Here is a 17,876-nt window from a genome sequence, read left to right as displayed (position 1 = left end):
GGACTAGAGGAAACGGCCACAAACTGAAGCAGCAAAAGTTCCACAGGAACTTAAGGAAACATTTCTTTTCTGTGAGGGTGACAGAGCCCTGGCACAGGCTGCCCAGAGAGGTTGTGGAATCTCCTTCATTGGAGATCTTTAAAACCCGCTTGGCTGCAGCCCTGTGCCACGTGCTCTAGGTGACCCTGCGTGAGCAGGGGGGTTGGACTAGATGACCTCTGAGGTCCCTTCCAACCTTAAGCATTCTATGATTCTATATCTCCCCCATGTATTTGTCTATATATTGATTTGTTTTCTGTTTATATGGTTTCCTCAAGAGGCATCTGTGTAAATGATCAGGAAGCAGTTTCAAAAAATATTTTTTTTTCATATGGAACATAATTAAATCTGTGGAATTTATTGTGGCATCATGTAGGACAAGTTAATTAGTGATTCTTAAGAGAGGACTAAAATACGAGTTCTAGCTCAAAAACTCTTAAGCCATTTCCCAGAAAACTAGKTTTTTTTTGTTTTTGTTTTTTTTCTCTCTTCTCAGCTTTTAATCAGCTACAAGGGTCTATGCTAGTTAGTAATACATAGTACCAACCCCCCTCTGTAACCAGTAATGGCAACCAAAGCAGACTGTACGAAATGCAGCCAAAAAGCCCACTAAACTGCATATGAATTGCTCCCATCAAGAGACGACTGCAGAAGTAAAGTAAAAATAAAACTTCAGGACTGCTGTTGAGACACTGGGACAGGGGCTGCTTTCCCATATATTTTAGATGATGGATAACATACAAACACAAAATTAAACTTAAGCAGAATAGCAATATTCTCTGCCACTCCACTTATTGGCTGTCATACTGCAACAAAAAATACCAATTTTAATCCAAAAACAAGTGGGGCTCGCAAAAAGGGACTGGATTAACAGCACTGTGGAGACAATACTCCTTGTCCCCTCCTTTTGCAGAGATCACAACAACAGAGTGACTTTCTCTAATCTGACACTAGCTTCGGGGCAGGAAAATGCAGAGGATTTCTCCATGCCTGTTCACTGCCTGTCTCTGCTAAGACCCATCACAAATATACTGATGTATAAACTGCTTTCGAAGGCATGGACACTAGAAATATACAGCTCACTTAACACATACCAGCCAGAGCAAGAGAAACAAACAGCCTATAATTCATTTTAATCAATCACTTAATTGAGGTAAAATGTGTAGAGAATCACCTAGTATTTATCACTGTAATAAAAATATCTTCAGCTAGTATTGCAATTCTGAATCACCCTGTAAAAATCATATGACATTAGAACAGTTCAGAGCCATCTCCAAGATGTCACTTCTGCTGTTTCTCAAAAAGAGAGATATTTCACAATGGTTGGACTAGTTTGCCTCCTTTTTCTTTAATTCAAATTATGCTTGCTGCAAACAAAAACAAAGGCAGGGTAGAGACATTCAAATATGGGTTCAGAGCAAATTCAATCAAATACCACTAGGGCTGAGTTCTATGTCAATTGCTAGAAGTGCAAAAAAGATTGTCTGCCCATCACATTATGTGATGTGTCCATCACATAGCTGCTGAGTGTGAACTCTAGAGACAGCACTGGTCTTGCCACCGTAGGYAGCAGTTGCATTCTGAGCATTTGGCTTTCCTTTTTTTCTTAAAGATATGTTAATTTCCAGCTTGCACTTAAGCACAATGGCTGTTTAATGGCAAGCTGTTGTGTGATATCAGCCGAAATTCTGTGCCAGTTTACATTTTTTTTATGACTACTGAATAAGTCAAATGGATATGCATGCATTTGCAACTAATTGTACAAGTCAGTATTCATCCTCCAGGTTATTCCAGCATTTCCAAAGAAAGCATGAGGCTTGGGTGGCAGCAATGCCTGTGTGAAGCCATGGCTGTTATATTTTTTTTTTCCAAGCAAGCCAGGGCTAGCAAGTCACAAGAAGATTCAGGATGTAATGACTTTTCCTAGACAGAAAAAAAAGCAGAAATTGGGAATTTGATTCCAATCTTTTTCATGCACATTCTTTTATGTAATGGTTGAGTGAGAGATGTTCAATATATGAGCACCTTTGGCACCCTCTGATGTAAACATTTATTTCTCAGTTAYTTCTTGATTTCAAAAGCGACTGGAAAATCAATCATGCCACAGGACAAGGCTATTTAACTAAACCTAAGTTACCTTATCATCATATGTGTACCTCAAGAGAGCATACTGCAATTTTGAGAGATTTATTCTGGACTAGTTCTAGTTTGGTCCTGTGAACCAAACACGCATTAGAAGCTAGAGAGCGTTAGATGCTGCCCTGGGGTACATCCACTTTAGCTCTACCTGAAAATAAACCATTTTTTGTGCCACCTAAGGCTGCTTGGCAACATGAACCCAGCACAGTAGCACGAACCAGGAGTTCTCTTCAAAAGYTCTTTTACCAACTTGATCTAACATTGATGTGCCAACAGGTGCAATAGCCAACAGATGACTGCAGAGAAAACACCAACAGAAGAATATCAAGGACAGGATATGGCCATCAATGTCAGTATGGTCAAGCCTTTCAGTACCAGTGCTAGTACATACAGAGCACTTTTATCTTTTTTACTCAGCAAGCTGTATTTGAAATRCATTATTTTCTGAGAATGTGATAGAGGCACCATGACATCTGAAGGTAAGATCTAAGGAATGTTTTGCATTAAAACAAACAAACAAAAATTTCTCCAACACTTAGTAACTTACTTCATCTTTCTCTTTTCCTCATCTATATCCTACCCCAAGCCATTTACATCAAGATTACATCAATATTAACTCAAGTGAAAGCAATAATATCAACAGTTACAAAACACTGCTGAAGCTGGTAATAGAAGATCACTAATGTCACTATTTTTTTTTCTGCTTCATACCAGACTGATGGAGAGAATTAAAATACCTCAAGAAGGGAAAAAAATTCTGGTAGTCAGAGATGCACTTTACAGTCAGAGTCTCAATTTTCATTTGTGTATCAGCAATTCAGATTTTTTTTCCTAAAGAAAGGAATGATATGCAAACAGTATTCTAATAGAAGACAAAGGCTGTATATTTGATTGCAAAAAAAAAAAAAAAAAAAGATTTGTTTAAGGTTATGGTTTCCACAGCAACTTTAATTTCATCCCTCATCTGTCTGCCTGTCTAATAGGATCTTTCACAACATTTACGTATAATGAGATGTTCTATTGATAGAAAATTAAGAAATTAATTTTTCAAGAGAAAAACAAAACACAACTTTTTCTGTATTCACAGCCTCATATTCACATATTCACATATATAGAAACATATGCATTTCTACATTTATGCGTATGTGCGTACATCTTATTTTTAGAATGTGTGGAACCACCAATGAAGCAGGATAACACCACTGAGCATACAGAAACGACAGTGGCAAAGAATGTGATTGCAAATTCAATTGGTAGAGTTTCAGACCTGGCCACAGGGTGTAGTCACAAATGTATCACAGCTCTGCAGACACTTACTTGTCTGATTAAGGAGGCAACACCAGGAATATGTTACCTTTTGTTGTTTGACTCCAATCTTTCTGATTTGACTATTTCATGCACGTGAAGGCAAGCAGCCAGGGCAGAGTTTTTCCGTAATTGGCTCCCTTATCTTTTTCCACACAACACTCCAATCTCACAAAAGAGATGAAGAAATGAGTACAAACAGGACATTTATGTGCAAAGCACATTGTTGTGCATGTGGTCACTTATTTTGCACAGAAGATGTATTTATGTTCTTCATAGATATTAAATCTAACATAGAAAAAAATGTAAGATTTCACTCCATGATGTCTCTTTCATACAGACACAGAAAAGCAACTGGATACAAACAATACACTATAGCATATGAGCTCTGTAGGACTGTAGCAGCAGTCAGTCCAAATCAATTCAAATAGCACTTGCCTTTGTTTGTACAGCATTTAATCTCAAATAAGATAAATAGAGCAAGGAGAAATGAAATTTTCAGTGCTCCGCACAGAGTGATAAGATTAAAGAGAGAAGATACAGAGATATCTTAACCTGGCAGACACGAATTGTTAATCCTATCCCACAGTACATTCAGTCCCACCAAGGAGCCTATCAGAAGGGGATAACACTTGTGTGCGATACTTACTGGGCAAACACAAAGCACTTCCTAAACAGATCTCACATCAGAGGTCAATATTCAAGCAAAGGGCGGCTGAGCTTCCAGAGAAATTGTATAYTCAACTTGACTCTCCCAAGTTACTGGATCTTGCATGCATGGAGTCATGATCCCTTACAGTTTTGTTTCCATACCCAAAGTGCCCRCCTTAAGAATTAGCTATCCTTTACTGGAATGAGCCTTCTGTTAATTTGGGATCAAGAAGCAGCACTGGAATGAGTCATAGAATCGGAGTTGCTAAAGACGGAAGGCAGCTCTGAAGATCATCTAGTCAAACACCCATGCTCAGTGTCAGCAACAGCAGGCTACCCATGGCCATATATAGTTCAGTTTTAAGTATCTCCAAGAACAGAGACTAGACTTCCCAATCTCTCAAGGCAAGCTATGTTAGTACTTGATCACCTTCACAGTAAAAAATTTGTTTGCTATACTTAAACAGAATTTTCTGTGTTTCAGCTTTTGCCTGTTGCCTCTTGACCTTTCCCCAGATCCCACTGAAAAGAGTCTGACTTCATCATCTTTATTACTCGTCAGTCATTTATACAAAGTTATGAGATTGCCCTGAGCTTTCTCCTCTCCAAACTAAACAATTCCAAATTTCTTAGGTTTTCTTTGCATGTTAGGTGTGCCAGGCTCTCCAGTACAAGAGAGTATGGGGGAGAAAGCRTCAAAAGGCTTGTTAAAATCAAGATAAACGTCATCATGTGTGTGTTGGGAAAAAGGGATATTTCGCGTCTGTCTATTGGTCTGGAAAAAAAAACAAAAAAACACTCTGTACCTGACACAGCTTTTCAGACAAACAAGTCTTAGATAAACTTMATGAAGAAAGTCTTTTTAAAACCCACTATCTCTCCCTGCTTCCTGTCTCTACCCACTCGCACGCAAGATCATGCTACATCATCACATTCATTCTTTTATTTTCGGAACAAAGGAAGGCTTGGGGCAGCAAGGGTGGAGCAAAACCACTAGAAAATACACAGGAAACACTAAAAGAGAAGTATTAGCAGCTAGATAATGACAAGAGAGAATCTGGAAGCAGCGGAGCAGAAGCCTCCTTCATGATGAATCAAAAAATATGCTTTTTCATCTATTCATCTATGTTTAGGGCAAATTTTCACTTTTGCAAATGCACAAGGAGTCTGTGGTTTGTAATACCATTTTCCTCTTATTCAGAAAATATTTTCAGGACCCAATAAGTAAGAGTATTTTGCAGTCCAGAAAGTGATTAATTTTCTATTACGTGTTGGTACAAGGAGGCTGTAATGAGTATGTGGCTGAAATGAAGSTCAGCAAAATGCACTAGTACATTGCAAAGCAAATAGTTGTTTGAAGCTTAGCATTTTCCTCCAAAAAGATTTTTTTAAAAATAATTCATTAAAAGCAAGCTACTGAAACAACCAAATGAGRAATGTATTTCATGACAAAAAGAAAGGACAAAGAACTAGATGATAAAATACCTAAAGGAGATAACATCAATATTACCAAGACTGTTCTATAAACATTTTGAGTGAGAGGCCTTACAGTATATAAAAGAGTTTTTATCTACAGTCACCTAATGATAAAAAAAGCACAAGTGACACTGAAACAGCAGTGCATTTGATGAAATAAATCAATCTAAGGCAGTAGTGGGAAGGCAGGCTTGTTGTAAGAAATCTGGAGTGGAGGTCTCCGGGCTCAGTAGTTTTGGGGCTTGATGAAGAGAAGAGAGTCATCCCACACCCATTAGAGATGTAGTTAGTCAGCATGTCCCAGCTATTCAGTAACTGAACAGGACATAGAAATGATTATTATCCTGTGCAGAGAGCTACACAGAAAGGACAGACTGAATGTATACAATTTGCACTCTCCTTCTTCTCATGATAAAAAGACTGGCATAAATCACAACAAAAGAAAAATAAATATTGTATCCTGTGCTCAATTTTGTCAATACTTTCTCTAGAAATATAATTTCTTAATGCTTATGCCACTTACRTATCTACAGATACACCCCATACAAGACTAATTCTGCTATTATAAATCATATGCTCGCATTCCCAGCTATACTTCTTTATCAGATCATGCAAATAGCTCACTCCAATATCCATGTCCTTTCAGTAACTTGCTCAAAATAATTTTTCACTGAGCAGTCAGCATTTTCCTAGCCATTTTTACAACATTACAGAAGAATGTGTGGAATTTTATAGTCCAAAACATTTAACTTGCTTAAATTTGCTTTGGATGCGGACACAGTTGTCTTAAGATCACCAGAAGTGCAACTGAAGGAAAAAGCACAGGCATCATACTCATAAAAATGTCCTCRAGTTCCTTGATTTCCAGACCAATATTCTACAAATGGCAAAATATATAATTAGTCTTAAAAGCAGTATTTTCAAAATGAAAAAAAAAAAACCACACAATAATTTGACCTAAAAAAAAATCCATGAAAGAAACGTGCATTTTCTCAGCCCTCAGCCCAGGAGAAGAGAATCTGGGTAGGAGGCAGCAGCTACTAGTACCAATGGGCAGCCCAAACYGGCGCTGTTGCCCTGACCCATAGTTGGTGTCCACTGCAAATTGGCTCCCTGCTGCYAGATGGGAGTGAGCTAGCTGAATGTCCCATAGGGATGATGGGACCCAGATGCAAGCTGAACTCAACCCTTTCTGACCTTGAGGGAGCTGGTTTGGCAATGAAGCACACACAGGCTTTTTCCTTCTCTCCCTTAGCTCCCTGAGGTACACAGTATGTGTCTTACAACTTTTAATCCTTCGGTATACAGCTCATGGGACCAAGAACCATGACCTTTCCCCTATTAGGTGACTATCAGCATGGAGAATGGTCATAAACCCTGTGAGTAGTTTCCCATCCTGAGAGAGGAGTACAAAAGACTTCCTGTATGATAAAGCTTGTCCTTAGCAAACCATAACCAAAGGTTAAGGCATCCATGGCAAGCAGTGTGAAAGGGGAAAAACGTTAATTAGATTATTAAGTAATAATCTACAACAGCCCAAAGTCATGCTTGTTCTCTCTCAGTCCATACCTGCCTTACTGTTACCCTTTGTCAACTCCCTTCTCCAGTCTCTCCCATTTCCTCCCACCACATATGTAAAACTCAGCTCCCAAACCTGTAACTTCTATCCAGAGCACCCAGAGCTTCCTTTCTGAGCACCCTCACAGGCTCACTGCCTTACTAACCCCATCCTACCAGTATAGATTAGGGGCTGACCTGCTAGAAAGCAGCTCTGTGGAGAGGGATTTGGGAGTCCTCGTTGAACACAAGTTAACCACGAGAGAGTAATGTATCCTCGTGGCCAAGAAGACCAATGGGATCTTAGCCTGCATTAGGCTGTGTTGCCAGCAGGTCGAAGGAGGTGATTCTGCCCCTCTATTCACCTGTGGTGAGGCTGCATTTGCGGTATTGTGTGCAGTATTGTGTGCAGTTCTGGGCTCTCCAGTACGAGAAGGATGTGGAACTTCTAGAGAAGATTGAGTGTAGAGCAAGGAAGGTAATTTAAGGACTGGAATATCCTTTCCTCTTATGAGGTAAGTCTGAGCAAGCTGGGCCTTTTTAGCCTGAAGAAGAGAAGATTGAGAAGGGATCTTATCAACATGTACAAATATCTGAGGAGAGAATTCTTGGGGGTGACCAGCGATAGGACAAGTGGTAATGCATATATATTAAAWCACAGGCAGTTCCATTTCCATGTGAGGAAGAACTTCTTTACTGTGAGGGCAACAGAGCCCTGGCACAGGCTGCCCAGGAAGGTTGTGGATCTCCTTCTTTGGAGGTCTTCCGAATCCGCTTGGATGCTGCCGTGTGCCCCGTGCTCTGGGTGTCCCTGATGGAGCAGGGGGTTTGAACTAGATGAATGCCAGAGGTCCCTTCAAACCTCAACCATTCTGTGATCTCCATCCTTTCAAATAGGATTAAATTAGGAGAGCTGACAAGAGTACTAGAATAGTTATCATTTGTGGGAAGCTYGGATGTAAAACAAGATACTTTGGTCAAAAGCTCCAATGAACTGCAAGCAGCTGAAAAGCAAYACCCTCCATCTCTGAAACCACTATTTGTATCATCATTATATACAAAAGATGAGCAGAAAGTTAAGCAAGAGTGTTCAATTATCATGGTTTTCCTAGAAGCATTACTAATGTCCCAGCCTTTCTTATTATCACCCACACTAGTCACATTGCTCTCCTTGGCCTTATAAATTTTATTAATCTTAGGGTACCAAAACAAAGAGCTTGAAAAGCATCATGAGGACTGATTTTATTGAAGAAGGAAGATGCAACAAGTAGACAGCTGAGGCCTTTTAATGCCTGCAGCATGTGGTTGAATGCTACTTTGCCTAAGCTGAGGGTTGATAATTGAAGCTTTACGTTGTCAGTAAACAGGTGACAAAGCCTGACTGAGCCACAATGCTGTAAGGCAGTTTCCTGAGACACTGCAGGAGCAGTGGCTCTTGGACTACCCTGAATCCCAGATATAGATGAAATTACTTAAACCTTAATTCACATGCATAAGCATGGTACCTGTTTGGCTTTGACCAAGTGCCAGACAACAGTCTGTGCAAGTGTAAAGATTCAACACATTAAAAAGAGGTAAAATATGTATGATGTGAACCCAAGCAAACTGCCAGCCAGAAACCATGCTGCTTTGCATTCAGAGAGTAAAGTTTTAACTTGCTTCTCRCAGGTATTTTTCTCATAGTTTTAGCAGTAATCATTAATATTAGAAAGAACAACACAGTTAAATTATAATTGTATTTTCTGGAGCATTTAATAGTTTATCAGATAGATTCAGTCATATTCTGTATTATTTGCCAATATGCTGTGGATTAACATATCAAATATTCCTTTTGAATGATGATCCCACTTAAATTATAGCTGTCACACCTTCTCAACTCCCTTTAAAACTTACTCTCTCCAGCACTACTTCAGTAACTGGGCAATGTAAATCCCACTTCAGCAAAGACAACTTGGTGAACTGATGCCTTTCATCCCTTTGCTGCTCTAAACATTGTCTCAAAAACAAACAAACAAAAAAAAAGAAGAGAAAACTGAAATTCTTTCAGCTTTTTCTCTGAAGTTCTTAGGTAGACTAAGGAATTGCTATAAGTTTCATTAGAACYATAAAATGTTTTTCCTAACCAGCATCTGTGAAATCTTACTTTCACTAATTCCAGTCTAGCTGACACTTATTTCCACCAGGGGCTGCATTCCTGCAAAGGGGCATCTCCTGCAGGTGACACAAAGAAGCTGTCCAGAACTCTGGGATAGCAAGTGAACACTAACCTCCAACACCCTAAGCCAGGTTTCACAGCAATACCCAGCAGGAGCAATAGGACAGCATCCTGCAGGTGCTTCTCATTCAGGCAGAGTGACCCATCACACCTCTCCAGCATATGAAAGAAAAAGAAATGGATCATGTCAGTAGGCGTGCCAGTACATGTGTGATCAGAAGTGATAAAAAGAAGCACAATTAAAAAGCATTTAGGAGCCTTCATATCCAAGAAAACAGAGAGAGGAGAGGTGGTTTCTCCCAGCAATACTTAGGCAAAGATCACTCAAAGAAAACATTTCAGTATACTTAGTGCTGCATTYGTTTTTGAAAGGTTTGACCAAGCTGCCATGTGAAACTGAAATTAACAGTCAAATTGYGGCTTTTTAAGTACAGGATGTGGTGGGGAAGAGAATTAGAAGAAATAAACAGTAGGGGTTTATAGTTTTATTTTAGTTTTTTTTAATATATAAATAAGCACACTGAAAGTATTTTTCACAACTCATCATCACTTTTCTCTGTAAAACCATACTGTTATCTCAACTTCTAAGAAACTGCTTAATAAGCATATAACTAATTATCTCCAGAAATAATTCTAGATAAATATTTATACATTAGATGCTGACTTCAAAATATTTCTTAGAAAATTGCCTATTGCCATTTCTCATTTCCATAGTAAGTACAAATTCAATGTGGCTTTGTTTCTGCTATTATAAATGCAACCAGAAAACATAATTGGGGGAGAAAGATACAAAATATGAAATTGTCCTCTCTATCATATAACTATCCACACAGAAAACCTCTTTTATTTCTACATTTCTTTTGGATGGCACCTCGGCTGGCTTTGTTTTGGAGTCTCCTGTGCCACTTTCTGGTTTCCACCAGAAAATTTTTACTAAATAGTTTTACTAAAATAGTTACTAAAATAGAAAAAAAAAAAAAGTGCTACATTTTCACCATCAGTTTGTTAGTTTGGCCCAAAACTATGTCAATTATTGATTTGAAGGAAGACTTTTTTCAATGATATTCAAATGTGCATTTCTCCAACCCAGCCTTTAAAACTTCCAGTTTCAAGAGCTGTATTTAGAAGAAAAGAGAAATAAGTTACTAAAACACCTTGCTCTTCCCAGCTATCTTCCAGTCTCAGCTGGATGTCCTGCTTTGCACCAAAGTCTGAATTAGTTTTTTCAAGACCAAATTCAGGTAATTGCCTATCACTAGTAGCTGAGTTCATACTGGGCTGCTTGTGCCTCCACTGTTATGAGTTCATACCCATAGTTCTCATTGTAGTTCTGATAGATACTCTCCGATTCAATAGAAAGATCAGCTGCGTGTATATCATCATACTGTGGTGCTGGGTTGAAGTTCTTAGTCTGCAATCCAAAGAAAATATATACCATTATACTACCTTGTAGAATTTTGTTGAAACATCATAAGTATACAGTGCAAAAGAAAAAGATAAATAAATAAATAAATAAATAAATAAATAAATAAATAAATAAATAAATAAATAAAAAGAGAGAGAATGGAAGAAATCTGGTAGGTGATTGTACTTGCAAATGAACTGGATCACAAAGGAATTGTGAATTTATTTCTCTAAATTCCATTAGCAAATAGGTAGGGCACAGAGGGTGAAACCTGACCTGGCAGAAAGACACCAAACSAAAACTACCTTTAAARTGCTTAAACAGGGCAGTCTCTGGAATCTTTTTTTCTTGATATGATTGAAAATGAACTTAGAAATGTCAGTATATTCTTCAAAAAAATCTTAACAATACTAATGTAGCTGGAAAAAAAAAAAGAAAGGAAAAGAAAAAGAAAACATGAAGGCATACACATTCCTATTTGGAGACCCAAAATTACCAGAAACTTTTGACTTTTACTTCTGCAGCTCCCACTCTTGTCTGTCAAATTGTGCCAGCTTACAATAAACAAGGCACACAGCCATGAATTTAACCATTAGCAGAAAACAAACTATGAAATAATTGGTCCTTCAGTGTGCATTAAATAAGGCAGAAGACCAGAAGGTGTAGCATATTATCATGCTTTTAAATATGTATCAGAACACACTGAAATTAGAGTGGAAGTAAAACTTGTAGTGGCAAGTTTAGTGCTGCTTTTCCCAGAGTATTCAAAATGGAACTTGAAAAAAAGAAAGTTTGTGTGTTTAATGCAGCATAAATAAGTGATTTTTCCATTATGATAAATGTCTGTCCATTTTCATCATATCTTTAATTGTTTAGATTCCTGTCTTGAAGTACAATACACATTCTTGAAGAAAAGATCAGAGTTAAGGTTGCTCTGTAATGCAGAATTCTGACTACATTAACTTTGGAGTGAGCTTAAATTCAGTTTAAACTTTGGCATTATAAATGTAATCTATAGTATTCTTAGGCAGGAAAAGCTATATTACATTCTTCCTTAGTGCTTGAGAAATTAGTGAAATATGGTGAATTCCCATGAATATAAGGACATGCARCTAGCAGAAGCTCTCCTAGCTATATACTTGTTCCTTATTCACCCATCCAAACACAGCCAGAGATAAATGAGAGGTTTGTGAGAGCAGATACATGTTGCAAAGGAATTGCACGTATTATTGAAGTAAACACAAAAAAAAATCCCACTTACAGTAACTGGTGCTTCTGGTCCAAGTTTCGATTTACATAAATGGGAAGCTGAAAGTAGGATGTTGGAAATTCAAAACAGTTTGATGGGATCACCGCTGCTTTGTCTATAGTTCCCACCTAGTTGCCCTCTGCTGTTGACCTCCTTCTAAATATAGTTCCAAGTACTGGTTTAGTTCTCTCTTTTATGTCATAGTTTAGAACACGCTCTTGAGAGTGCTCTTTCTTGTTTTATTTTCCCCTTCAGTAAAACTCTTAATCACCTTAAGAGTCAGGATTGAATCAACATAGTCTTTTTTTCATATGTGTACTTTTTCTCAGTGCTGAAGGGACACGATGAGCCAAGCACCCATGTGAGCTGCACACTTCATTTGCCCCTCTCCCTGCCTGCCCCAAACTGCACTTCACTCTGTGGCAATGACTGGTTCCCATCCAAGAGCTGCAAGCACTAGTCAGTGCTGTCACCGCTCATACTCTCCCTCTGTTTTCCACTCCTGCCTTTACATTTTTCTCACCCTGCCCTCTCTGTCCTTCTCTGATTGTCCCTTCTTGCCAACCCTCTTTTGATTTGTACCCRATTCATGAAATATCTGCAATTTATATACTTTGTGGGGGAAATAATCTGAAAGAYGTACCCAGAGGAGGAAATCCAGGCAGGCACTAACTTTAGAGCAGAACTGAGGCAACAGAGGGGAGTAAATTAGGCACTCTGATTCTCTGCAAGTTCCTTCCGTTTACAGTTCGCCTACCCCAAAGTTGCCTTCTTCCAGCTTTTCATATCTCTTTCTCCTTAAAATATTCTCCTTTCTAGGATACTCTTCTTCCTGTCTCCATTTTAAGCCCCCACTTACCTCCCAACCAATTCTGTCAGCAATTAGTTATATGTCCCTATTCCTGCACATAATCAGTGATGAGGTGTCTTACAGTCCCATCTGAGATCATGGCTATTCTCCAGCTGACTTACCCTTGCACCTGAAAATCAAGCATAAAATCACACCAATACCAATGGCAGCAGCAACACTCGCAGATCCTACTGTCACGAGATAGTGAAGACTGAGGGAAGCATCTGAAAGATGAGAAAAGAACTACTTACAGAAATAGATGTCAGCATCCACTGACTAAGATGTTTCTTCGTATGTCAGTAAGACAGGGATATTAGTCCTCTACTCCCATAGCTCAAATGAGCTATGAGACATAGGTATAGGTGCCAATCAACAATAGGGAGCTGCACTACACACATAGTTGTTCATGTACACAAACAATCTTCTGTGCTTGACCCCACATGCCTKCATGATCTCTTTGTTCAAATGAATCACCCAATCTGATCATTTATCCCTTCAAAGTTTTGCTATAAATGACTGGGCTATGTTGACTGCTGTACTTCATGCATCTACTGTGCATTCTTCTCCCATTAGTAGAACTTACGTGAGGTCAAGCACAGCCAACTAAATGGAGTTTTACATTTTACCACCCTGGAAAAGATCCCTTGAGAGTCACAGACAGCTGTTCCCCAAGGAAATTTTGTCCAGGCCTTAATCTTATGAGRAATTGGGACAAAATCAACTCCTGTGGTTCAAATTTCACACCTAAAATGAGCAAACTGTGTCAGAGTGGCAGATGAAAGGAACTCTTCTGTCACCAGTGACTGAAAAGGTCATTTAAACAGTATGATGAACTCTAATAAAAACAAAGCTAGAGTAGAAGGGAGCAAGAACAGACAGCTTCCCTATACAATGTCAGGAACTTCAGATTTCAAAGAAAAAACTCAAAATTATTAATTCTTCTGCCAGTGTCTACTAGGATTTTGATATTTCTCCCTCCTCCCCATGCAAACAATCTATGAAGCCCTGGTAGTCAATAAATTACAGAACTAAAAAAAGATATTTACACAATAGATCTAGGGACAGAGTCTTGTTGGTGGCTGGATGGGTAACGCGGCAGGTCACGGTGGGATTCATGTTGCTGTTCCAGTCTACAGAGCTCACTCTGGTTACTGTTCCATTGAGATGATGAACTTCTTTCTCAGTGCTGTGGTTATTTKCCGGTACCCAGGAGATTTCTGCAGCTGGCTTTCCTGCAGAGGCTTGACAAATCACCACCCCACCATTGTCAGTGGTCATAGTCACTGTAGGAGGGACTGTGGAAGAAGAAAATGACCCACAATCATTATTTCCTGCTCAATATAATATAATCTTTCTAGTCAAGAAACTTAGAATAGGTGATTTTCTTTAGTTTATATCTCCCATTCAAGACATTTTAAAGTAATTTGGAATATTAGCATCATCTGTCTTTAGGGAGAAGAAGAAATATATTAAAGAGTCAAARACTAGTACCTCCAAAAATTGCTAACTGCATATAAAAGTCTTGTTCCATCATGTTTTATGAAAGAAGATAATAAAAAGATCACAAGATGGGATAAGGAATGGGCTGTTTTAAATTATGAGTTACAAAAAAAGCAGTTAACATACTGAATAAAATATCACTAAAATTTAACTAATATGACGAGAACATAAAATCCATCCCTAGGTAAAATGTTTCWCAAAACTAATGGAAATCCAAAGATTGTTTTTATTTTTATTTTAGTTATGAAATCTTATAGACAGCTCTCAGCACTTCTTGAAGAGTGAAATGTTTCCAGATAATGCCTTAAAACTCTTGCTTTCTTCTCGTTTAATCCTTCCTCAGGCAAAACACACATAGACCTTGCTGTGAATTTTTGCGAACATTCTCTGGCTGAGCTTAGAGTAGCAATATTTGCTATCTTCTGTTTGCATTAACACATAGGAGTGCATATTCCAAGTCATTCCACACTAAACTGTTGTATTTGGTTTTGGTAACTGGACAACAACCCAGTCCAAATGCATATCTTCTCATCCCTGTTTTCGAAAAGCCGGTTTGACCAAGTCAGCTCAAGGTACCTCGTACCCCCTCGCTAAGGGGTCAAGAAGTCTCCTACTTCTTTATGTACAATTCCAGCATGTATCCAAAATGGATTTGGTCTTTTAACATCAAATCAAATATATTTTTTTATTTCTGCATCAAAAAATAAAAGGCATAAGGTATGTCTTACCTATCACAGACAGAGAATAAAGAAAAAGAAAATTGCCCTCACTGTTGACAATTTCACAAGTGTAATTCCCCTCATCACCAAGGTTGACAGGATAAATCCGAAGAGCTGGGTTACTGTCAGGTGAATATTTCCATGTCATCCTCTCACTGCAGTTCAAATTTCTTGTCTCATTGGTATCATATCTGTAGGCCAACAAGCAGTAAGTGCTGAATTTCGTCTTCCATGTTACCATTAGCAAAGGTTGTTTGATTAGGAAAGGGCTACTCAACACAGCCTCATGACCAGCCTCCACATTCACTATGTTATAAGCTACAAAATAAGAAAAAAAATATATATTATTCTACAACCATCATCAAAAGCGTAGGAAGCTCTTGACTGTGTTTATTTAAAAAAATTCTACTTCATTTTTCACTGAAACACTGAGTAGATTCTATAACTTCTTTTTATACTATGTAGTTTATATACTGACTGAGACTGCTGCATTTCAGGCAGGTATCATTCCTTGGAAGACTAATGATACTACAGGTCCAAACCTTGTAGTTTTATCACACTTGGAGTGTCACTGTGAATCTAGAGTCTAACATTTTTGCTATTTAAAAATGTTTCTTTTAGGATGGCCGCCTCAGGGACACAGAGCTCTATGCACACCCATAAGAGCAGTATCCAATTTCCAGATCCAGCTTCCTGCTGTCACTGTTTCAGGACTGGGAGTGCAGTGGAAATGGCACCTTTCTGCTGTGGATTCCCTGAGTGCTGGTTAACTAAAGTCCTCCAACTTTTTTTAGTCAATAGATTTATTTCCACCTTCACATGAGCTTTTAAAAAGTGATGAGAAGAGCAAGACTCACCCTTGAGGGAAAGAAAAGTACATAGAAGAAATAATAGGCTATTCAATTAGGTGCCTTGGTTAAGGTGTAAGTAGTAGCAGCAGCAGTGATGGAGCCTGTAAGGAGTTTAAAGCCCAAGATCACTTTGTGTAGTATTTCAGATATGGGACATACGTAGATCCTTCTGCCAGAAATAATCTCTTTTATGATGTTTTCTTGTTCGAAGAGGAAATGGATCTTCAAGTGATCTGTGACAGACTTCCTTCAGTTTTAACATCCTGGCCACTCTGGGAGGCTGAAGGATTTAAAACTGCTAAGGAGATATCACCATTTGTTTGCACATTAAAAAATAAGCAAAATTTCCCTGGTGAACTGTGAAGTTTCAGAGTGTCAGTGAGTTGGGAATACAGAGCATCAAGCAGCAGTGCATGTACTTTGCGATCTTACCTCTTACTCTCACTTACCTGGGGTTTGASCCAGGGTGATTAACAAGAAAAAGAGTGCAGCCAGAACCGCCCAGGTTTGAGCCATCTTCAGCAGGATGCTTTGACACAGCAGAAAGCAAAGGCAAAGAAAAAGACATAGAATTACAAATAGTTGTGCAAGTGCCTTCAAAAAGAACCCACAGCAAAATCTTTGTTTCCCTTGAAAACAGAAATTTGAGAAAAGACTCCAGGTCTATACTGAAGAAAGGAAAACAGAAAGGGTTGTGGAAATTAAGGCTAGTGTTTATAAGCAAGTTTTGAAAATCCAGGATCTCTGGCACCCTTTTCTAGTCATCTCCATCTGTTCACCATCCACATTCATCTAACTAGCACAAAGAATAGCAAGAGACCCGCTATACCATTAGAGACTTATCCACAGAGAATGAAAAGGTTGTGCTAGAGGGCACATGTAAGCTTTACAACTCTTTCTGAAAAGTAAAGGCAAATGAAAGATCATGATCGAGCCTTCATCATCTGCTTTAAGAAAGCAACCCAAAGAGGTAATTCCTAATGTTTGCCATGCTTTYAATTTCCCAAAAGATAACTCCACTTCCCTGGTAGAGCAAAAAGGACAATATTCTTATTGTAAATGATCAAAACTTTGTAAGTTTATTTCCTTTTGGGCAGTGTTTTGGAGAGGCATTTAGTAATATATGTAACTATATATACATATATATATATTTAGTAATATTAGTAACTATATATATGTATTTTAAGAAAGTATTCTGTATTAATTGCTAGCTTATTTTTATCAAACTGGCAACTATTCATTGGTTAAACAGAGACGATTACTTTCACTCAAACTTCTTGTGTTCAGTTCCACACAAAATAAAAATAAAGTCAAAATATTTATGATTCTTAGGGGAGAATTTTGATAAAATCTCTTTCAGCTGATGCTTGAACATAAATTTAGGTAAGAACATCACTGAAACTTTTCTGCAGTCAGATATCATACATAAATGATCTCAGTCTGGCAAGGCAGTTTTGCACTATACTGTGTAAATTATGCACGTGTGTATTCACACAGTTCAAATCCCAATGGCTTCGCTCAAGACTTCAGGTTGCAGCTCATTTTGGAGAAATATCTATTGCAACTCACATAGATTCTGTCATGACCAAGAGATTGATTAGGGGGGTTGGACTAGATGATCTCTAGATGTCGCTTCCAGCCTCAACCATTCTGTGATTCTGTCTGATTCACTACTGATACTGCAGCCCCAACCAAGGGGCACATGAGAGTGACTGTATTTTCTTTTCTGATGTTGCTGTCATGAATCAGTCATTAATAACAAAGAGCAAGTTCATGTGCCACTAAAGACTGACAGATCCCATAGTGGTTCCATGTCACTAGTCTTCCAAAGCTTTTATCCTCAAATATTTGCTCCCTTTTCTTCACTCTGGTTATAGAGATTCAAGCAGCATTCCCTCCTACTCCGGTTCTTAATTGTAT

At 38.4% G+C, this 17,876-nt stretch overlaps 1 protein-coding gene across 1 annotated transcript; it reads right to left on the bottom strand.

Moving 5' to 3' along the window:
- Positions 1–10,447: 10,447 nt before the first annotated feature.
- LOC112948404 (cell surface glycoprotein CD200 receptor 1-A-like) lies at positions 10,448–16,472 on the bottom strand. Its single transcript, XM_026040655.1, is given in 7 exon segments — positions 10,448–10,703; positions 10,705–10,793; positions 12,560–12,666; positions 13,009–13,110; positions 13,933–14,181; positions 15,115–15,423; positions 16,406–16,472. Coding segments are annotated over 7 exon segments (1,179 nt in total).
- Between the last annotated feature and the right edge of the window lie 1,404 nt (positions 16,473–17,876).

The sequence above is a fragment of the Nothoprocta perdicaria genome, unplaced genomic scaffold (genome assembly GCF_003342845.1).
Source record: "Nothoprocta perdicaria isolate Ctin4 unplaced genomic scaffold, notPer1 scaffold_100, whole genome shotgun sequence".
Taxonomy (NCBI): Eukaryota; Metazoa; Chordata; class Aves; order Tinamiformes; family Tinamidae; genus Nothoprocta; species Nothoprocta perdicaria.
The sequence above is the reverse complement of the archived record's forward strand: the minus strand, read 5'-3'. Positions and strand labels throughout refer to the sequence as shown.